The 8,581-nt window shown below is 47.6% G+C and overlaps 1 protein-coding gene across 1 annotated transcript; it reads right to left on the bottom strand.

Annotated features, from left to right (window-relative positions):
* Window positions 1-866: 866 nt before the first annotated feature.
* On the bottom strand, window positions 867-2,226 carry LOC101786916 (ABSCISIC ACID-INSENSITIVE 5-like protein 5). The gene is made up of 2 exons (XM_004957447.3): window positions 1,578-2,226; window positions 867-1,483 (listed from the first exon to the last, which is right to left on the bottom strand). Exons 1-2 carry the CDS (start codon window positions 2,154-2,156, stop codon window positions 1,412-1,414), a joined length of 651 nt encoding a protein of 216 aa, XP_004957504.1. The 5' UTR covers window positions 2,157-2,226; the 3' UTR covers window positions 867-1,411.
* Between the last annotated feature and the right edge of the window lie 6,355 nt (window positions 2,227-8,581).

Raw genomic sequence — 8,581 nt, 5'->3', positions numbered from 1 at the left:
ACGCTTTAGGTGAATGGATCTAAACATATCCGGACCAAAAAAAAAACAAGAGGGAGAGTGATGACTTCTGCTGCTATGCCTGGGGTCTCCTGGCTGGGGTAGGCAAGCAATGGTAGCTTATCTAGAAAAGGAAATTACAGAAAGACCCACAAAAAGAATCATCAGGCTACTGACCAGTGGAGTGACCACGATCTGCAAACATGGAAGCTCCTTGTTACGCTAATGACCACGATTTTCAACAGGTAGTCAACAGCTCAACATCAGGTGATGTGAGCCACGGAGCAGGGACCAGTTTCGCAACCTTTTTTTTTTCTTTCATCTTTCAGGAAAGCAAAGGGTGGCAGAATACGGGATCTATTCAGCTTATAAGCCGGTTGAAAAGCTGAAACGGCTAATTTGTTGTGAGAGGAAAATACTATTTGGTAGCTAATAAGCAGGCTGAATAAGCTGAAGCGAACAGGCCGACGATCCATTTCCCCGAATTTCGCCAAAAACGAAATGCCCCTTTCCCTCAGGATCTCGTCAAAGTTGAGCACCAAAATTGAAGGAGGCATCTATAAGACAGCAACGTCTCTTTCTGATTGCAAGTTATCGCTAACCTAGGAGCACATCAAACTAACAGTGGTCCCGTCTGTTTTAGCAGAGACCAGCATGGAAACACTGCATATGCTCTTTCAGGTTCAGGGTCTCTGAACCTCCAAACCAGAGTCGAAGAAAACGACCTCACCTGTAGCAAATATTCAGCAGCCCAAGAAAACTATTCCGAAATAAAGCCGAGTCCCCCTTTCTGAATTCCGAAATCGACAGGGGAACAAACGAGTCCATCGAGATAACATGCATGGCAAGAGGATAAGTAGCAAGTTGGGTGGAAGAGTAAACAACAACATTCGCCATGTATCTATCATAGAAGAGAGAAAAAAACAGAGGAGACCAGCTTCGTGGATTTGTTCTTTCTTGCGACCCGAAATGTCATTGTTCCAGGAAGCAATACTTACCACATTTGTACAAGCAGGCTCGCCATCTTTCCGCCTAATCCCACGCGACAAGCTACACACATATAGACATAGGTATATATAGCAGCCAGCAGCACGCCGCCATGGCAGGCAGGCAGGCAGCCCTCTTCTAGCTAGGCAGCTGCCACTGTACAGATCGATTGAGGCAAAAGCTACTAGTACATGCCCTAGACGAAATCGAACGTGACCTGGTGCTTGTACATGGACGGCGAGCTAAGCAGAGGAGTAGAGTACTACTGGTTGCGAGCTTAGTATGAGCTTATGTGAGCAGTTGTCGTAGCAGCACTCACTAATTAGTCGCTTACTTGTAATCACTGTTGATTACCGCCTCAAAAGGAGAAGAGCAACCCAACCGCCTGCTTCGATGGATCGATCGATCGATGTCCTCGTCGTCGTCCTCAAAATGGCGCGGACGGCATCCTCTGCAGGGTCTTCTTCACCGGCACCGGCACCTCCACGGACACCCTCAGCTGCCGAATCAAAGAAAGGCGCGAGCTTTGACTTTGGGCATGTATGGGTTGATGGATGGGTAGGTGCGGGGGAGTGGGGCTTTCGATCGGTTACCTGCTCGTACTTGACGCGGAGGCTCTCGTTCTCCTGCTGCAGGAGCTGCACCTCCCTCTCCAGCTCGCGGACGTACGCCTGCTTGCGCGCGCGGGAGCGCGCCGCGGACTCGCGGTTCTTGATCATGCGCTTCTTGCGGCGGTCGGAGCCGCCGACCCCGGCGCCGGCCCAGGCCGTGCCGGGGCCGACGCACATCTCGTCCTCGAGCGCGCTGCGGGCGGCGCCGGCGTCGATGGGCGCGACGCCGCCGCCGGCGTCGAGGCCGTAGGCGGAGAAGAAGGGGGCCGGGGACGCGGGCGCATTGCGGAAGCCGCCGCCGCCGCCGTCGCCGAGGCCCACGTGGTGGCGGAGGCCGTCCGCGGCGAAGATGCCGGCGCCGACGGAGTGGGGAGGGGAGGAGCCGCCCGCGGCCGCGGTTGTGGAGAGGAGCTGGAGGCGGGAGTTGAGGCTGAGCTGCGTGGAGATGAAGGCGCCGCAGGGGGCGACCACGGCCGTGGTGAGGGGCGTCGGGGACGCGCTCGGGCTGCTGGCGGTTTTCCCCCAAATGTCCTCGTCGTCCTCCAAGTCCATGGCCGCCATCGATCCCCCCCTGGCTCGCTCGCTCGCTCGCTGGCGTGGCGCCTCTGCGCTTGCTAGTTTTGGGCACGCACCGGCGCCCCACAGGGCCACAGGGCTGGGTGGGTGGCTGGCTTTAGGGCCTGTTTGGCAACCATGTGTTAAAGTTTAACACCTGTCACATCAGATGTTTGGATGCTAATTAGGAGTATTAAACATAGGCTAATTACAAAACTAATTGCACAGATGGAGTGTAATTCACGAGACGAATCTATTAAACCTAATTAGTCCATGATTTGACAATGTGGTGCTACAGTAACCAATTGCTAATGATGGATTAATTATGCTTAATAGATTCGTCTCGCGAATTAGCACATGGTTCTGCAATTGGTTTTATAATTAGCTCATGTTTAGTTCTCCTAATTAGCATCCGAACATCCGATGTGACACTGTTAAAGTTTAACATCTCGTATCCAAACACCCCCTTAGTAGCCGCGGCCTCCAAAGGGGCAGAGGCCTCCAGAGGGGGCAGAGCCCAGCTCAGCTCATCGTGCTCCAGTGCCACTGTGTGTGAGGCAGCCAATGCCCAGGTGATCACTGTTCACTGGTGAAGGAGACCCGGCACTGGTCAAATGGCGCCCGCGAGTCAGATCGCCCGTGTCTCCGATTGGTCCGCTCGGGGTTTCCGCTGCGATTGGCCAGCGCTTCCCCTTTTAGAGGCTGTTTGGATACGAGGTGCTAAACTTTAACAGTGTCACATCGGATGTTCGGATGCTAATTAGAAGGACTAAACATAAGCTAATTATAAAACTAATTGCAGTGCCTGCAGGTAATTCGCGAGATGAATCTATTAAGCGTAATTAATACATCATTAGCAAATGGTTATGGTAGCGCCACATTGTCAAATCATGGACTAATTAGGCTTAATAGATTCGTCTCGCGAATTATACTCCATCTGTGCAATTAGTTTTATAATTAGCTTATATTTAGTACTCCTAATTAGCATCCAAACATCCGATGTGATAGGTGTTAAACTTTAACAGGGGTGTTCCAAACACCCCCTAATCCTGGAATCTGGATTGATCGATCAGATTAAACAAGCAGGTCTGCTCACCTGCACGCCTGCACGAGACCGTGGGGCCCAGTTGCTAATGACAGTTTCTGTTTCCAGGTACTCGACTACACCGTGAAGTAGTAGAATGCCAACTGATGAGTGACATGGTTTTTGCTAATGACAGTTTCTGTTTGCAGGTACTCTCGTAGGTACACCATAAAATAGTAGTAGAATGCCAACTGATCACGATGATAAGTAAGAAATGGTTTCAAAAAAAAAACACATACAAAAGCGTGCCTGTCAGGTCTTTAGAACAAGGAGAGAACAAGAGCAAGTCTAACGTTTTTTAGTGATATTGTTTAAAAGAAATTTTGTTCAAGAATGCACAAGCTTATACCGCTCTAGAGCCAAATAATGACAGTTAATGCGTATAGTTGTTTCACTTACCTCACTACGGAGGTACCTGTTCGGTTGGACTTATAAGCCGGCTGAAAAGTTGAAACGGCTGAATTGTTGTGAGAGAAAAACACTGTTCGATGGCTGATAAGCCGGCTGATAAGTTGAAGCGAACAGAGTTACCATCTCATATTTGGTCATCTCATATTTGGTCATTTGGGCTGTTAGATGACGTACCTTCCTTTTGACAGTTTGATCGATATATGTCAACAGGCCATGAAGCCGATTCCTTATGTTTCTTCTTACCACACAAACACCAAGGTATGTGATGAGATCGATCCTTCATGCATGGTTGTGCATCACCGCCTTGATCCTTATTATTTGGTTTTTATTGCTAAATATTTCTACACCACACTTTAGCCACGCCATGATTGTTTCTGTTGTTCACAGTTAACTGTCCTAGTGTTTTACATCAATTCCTTACACTTCTCTTGTCTCATATATGTCGCGATCTTCACTTTCTGCATCAAACTTTTGCTTTATGTCGTTTGTAGTTAAGCGTCGTAGTGTCGCATCCAATTTTCGCTCCCAGCTCTTTTTTTGGGTTTTTTTTTGGGGCGGGGTTGTTTAAAGGGCAAGCGCCATCGTTTCACTCAACGGTAGCAACTAGGCATAGATTTTGCTCCGATGGCCAAAATTACAATTCTTTCACTGCTCCTCCCATACAACTAGCATGAGAAGTAGACAGCATCTGCACGAGAACGGCATTTTTCTATAGCCTTGTCCACTACGATTCTATCCTTGATAGTCCACTCTTCTGCCACTGGTTATCTATCGAACGATGCCACTCTATCGTCAAAGCAAAAGTTCTCAATTTTCCTCCCATCACACCGCAATACATGCAAGAAGCATGGTGGAGAAGTGAGAGCAAAACAATTCTCTATAACCCGTTCTAACTTTTCTAAATAAAGGGCAAAACCAGAAGCAATTGTGTTGGCAACAATGATCTGGGAGCAATGTGGGCAAGTGGCCACAACGCCTCATCCACATGCTAAACAACGTGACATATGGCGATTTTGCAGGTTGGTTGAATCACCCAAATGTCATCTTCACATTCTAGAGCATGAAAAAACTGAGATACATTTTACCATTAGTTTTTACCAACTATATAGTTCTAATATTGTTGACGCCTAACTCGATGAATGCACCAAGGGATCTTGTTTCCTGCTAGCATAGACAATGCACCATGTTGCTACAAGCCCGCGCTCGGGCTTGCCTTGCCGATGGAGCTCAACTACATCTCACAAACATTAAAAAAAAGCATGAGCCTATAGAACTTGAGGGGCATATCCCCATTTCTCCTAGCTTCATTTGTATGAGGAAATGAAAGGATAATACCAAAAGGACTGGGGACTCAGAGTAACAAGTGGACTAGAGCAATGAATGGATATGATTAATCTAAACTCCATGAAACATGGGCAATTGATTTAGTTGGCCTCTAGCTACTAGCATGCTTAGGATCGGTAGGCCCGTTACTACTGACATACATTCCATACAGGCCGTGTTTAGTTTGGCGAATTTGGGGGTGCTAAATTACTGTTACAGCACTGTAGCACACTGTAGCGTTTCGTTTGTATTTGTGAATTATTGTCCAAATATTGACTAATTAGGCTCAAAAGATTCGTCTCGCAAAGTACAACAAAACTGTGCAATTAGTTTTTAATTTCATCTACATTTAGTACTCCATGCATGTACCGCAAGTTTGATGTGATGGGGAATCTTCTTTTTGCATAGTGTCAAAGTTGGGAGTTGGGAGTAACTAAACATGGCCACAATTAAGGGGGTGTTTGGATACGAGGTGCTAAACTTTAACAGTGTCACATCGGATGTTCGGATGCTAATTAGGAGGACTAAACATGAGCTAATTATAAAACTAATTGCAGAACCCTGTCCTAATTCGCGAGACGAATCTATTAAGCCTAATTAATTCATCATTAGCAAATGGTTACTGTAGCACCACACTGTCAAATCATGGACTAATTAGGCTTAATAGATTCGTCTCGCGAATTATACTCCATCTGTGCAATTAGTTTTGTAATTAGCCTATGTTTAATACTCCTAATTAGCATCTAAACATCCGATGTGACAGGTGTTAAACTTTAACAGGGTGTTGCCAAACACCCCCTAAGTTATAAAAAATTGGAAAAGACTATGTTCATCCCATGATTTGTCCACGTTGGAGGACCATACATGGTCAAACTTAATCCACAACTTCCAAGTTGGATGATTATACATGATCAAATTTAACCCACATCTACCAAATACGTATGCTTAAGGACATGATCGTATCGGTGTAGTCATGTGAACTTAATGACCGTGATTATACTTTCCAGATATGACTGCTAAACCGAAGCACGAGGACAGTTACAGTGGATCTTTATGTACTGCAATTTTTTTTAAAAGGCACCCACGCACTATGGTGTGCATGAACCTGTAGAATAGACCGCCGGAGTGCCGGACTCCCATGTCCCAGCCTGTTTCATTATCCGTACCGTTATTCCGGTCTCCGAGGATAAGGCACGGCAAGCAAGCAACCTGCAAACACACTGTCATTTTCCCATTGGAATCTGTAACTGATCAGTGGGAGTAATAAATTAAGCCGGGGACGTTTTGATCCTAATAGGAGTATTAAACGTAGACTATTTATAAAACCCATTACGTAAGTGGAGGCTAAACGACGAGACGTATCTATTAAGCTTAATTAATCCATCATTAGCAAATATTTACTGTAGCAATATATTATCAAATCATGAACTAATTAGACTTAATAGATTCGTCTCGCCGTTTAACCTCCACTTATATAATGGATTTTGTAAATAGTCTAATTAGTATCTAAACATTTGATGTGATCGGGTGCTAAAAATAAGCAGAGTAACCAGCCATACGTCCTCGCGGGGAGACCAAGCGCATTGGTGACTGCACGCACAGGATCCACATGTAGACCTAGCAGGTCGTCATCGTCGTCGCCGTGGATCTCGGCAGCAGCAGAGACCCACCAATGGCAGCGCTTCGTCCCTGCCGGTCACTCGCACGATTCTTTTTTCTGAGGACGCTGTGTGTGCACAGTGTACGAGCAGCATTTCTTCTCATTTTCGCCGGGTAAGAAAGATTAAAAAAGAAGTACAGCGCCAGGAAAGTGTGCGATGCTGATGCATGGTACAAAGGCGTCATGTGGGAGAGCCGTCCTCTCCCGCGCGTGACGCGTCGGCTTGCAAGCCCTGTCGGTCTCCTCTTGGCTCCTCCCATGGGCCGGTACGAGGCTACGAGCACCCAACAGAACAGAGCGTCAGAGCTAGACAAACATGGAACCCTTCCTTGCATGTCATTTGTAGGTGTGCTCGTACGTACGTGTAGGTAGCATCACATGGCTTATAATGGCTACGCTAGCACGGCCAGTATTCAAAGGTCTTGGGAAACCGCTCTCACTTCTCACCAGAAAAGAAGCAAAGCATCAGCAGGTGCGTTTGTGTACAGCCACTCTGGTGTTCCAGTATGTTATTACTCCCATATTTGGCCAAAATCCGCTGCTTGTTTGTTCCCGAAACACGAGAATTTCTTAGGAATCTTTCTTTGCTAGAATACATCAACATGACAACAACAGTTTCGATCCACACGTAGGAGGAATGAAGAAGTGTATAAACATTCAAATGGGGCCTGAAAAGAAAGATTTGCATTCCATGTTGAACTCGAACGAAATGCACAAGACAGTAGTAGGCAGCATGCTCTGTCACTGTGTACAGCTGCGAGCTGTCGCGCTGTTCGTATCCGGAGTTGGAAAGCAGAGGCGACCAGAAATGGAGTACCAAACCAGCAAAACCATGCATCTATGGATGGTGCCACTGCCAGGTCGCAGGAGCTATCCCGCATCAGCATTCAGCAACACTAGCATAGTAGCAACTAGGAGTAGCAAGCAACCCCCATAGCACAAGCACAGGGGCACAGGGCACAAGCTCCCCGTTCCCGGGCACGTGAAGCCAGCCAGCCAGGGTGGTAAAAAGGCCGCCGGAGTTGGCGCGGTGGCCCGTGGCCCGTGGCCCGAGCCTCCTTGCTTGCTATCTTGCCGGAGCCGGCGCACGCCTGCCTCCCTCGATTTGGGCGTCGCGTTGCCGCCTAGTACACTGCCAATTAAAGAGCGGCAGACACGTACCCTACTACAGTACCCACCACCAGGCCCTAGCGACTGGTGGAGCACGTATGCGCCGCGCTGTGCCGAGGCCGGCCCACGGGAGCCGCTAGTAGCCTGGGCCACTACCGCCCCCCCCCCCCCCAGGTTCACTTCTATAGTTTAAAATTTGCCACAAATAAATGCACATCTACTATGGGACAACATAACTCTAGTTATCCTTTTCTATTTTTTTCTACAATGATTACATATTTAAAGGAGTGTATATATAATTTCTAACATTAGGCCTTGTTTAGTTGGCCAATTTGGGAGGTGCCAAATTACTGTTACAGCACTGTAGCACACTGTAGCGTTTCGTTTGTATTTGTGAATTATTGTCCAAATATTAACTAATTAGGCTCAAAAGATTCGTCTCGTAAAGTACAACAAAACTGTACAATTACTTTTTAATTTCATCTACATTTAGTACTCCATACATGTACCGCAAGTTTGATGTGATGGGGAATCTTCTTTTTGCATAGTGTCAAAGTTGGAAGTTGGGAGTAACTAAACATGGCCTTAATCTCTTACCCCGAACTCAAGAGGTCCATTTATTTTGGACAGACGGAGTACGCTGTAGGAGGTGTCGTAGCCATCGCGTCTCCCAACAGCAGCGAAGCAGCGTGGCGCGCTGACACGGCAGGTTTGAGGGGGGGGCGCACAGGAGGGGAGGAGGACGGACACGGGCCCGGGCCGCGACCGGGACTGACTGAGCGCGACCACGAGCGTGACTAGCGTGACTACACTGTGTGTGTGTGTTGGGGGGGGGGGGGGGGG

Source organism: Setaria italica, chromosome II (assembly GCF_000263155.2).
Source record: "Setaria italica strain Yugu1 chromosome II, Setaria_italica_v2.0, whole genome shotgun sequence".
Taxonomy (NCBI): Eukaryota; Viridiplantae; Streptophyta; class Magnoliopsida; order Poales; family Poaceae; genus Setaria; species Setaria italica.
Note: the sequence above shows the minus strand (reverse complement) of the source record. Positions and strands in the feature narration are given on the sequence as shown.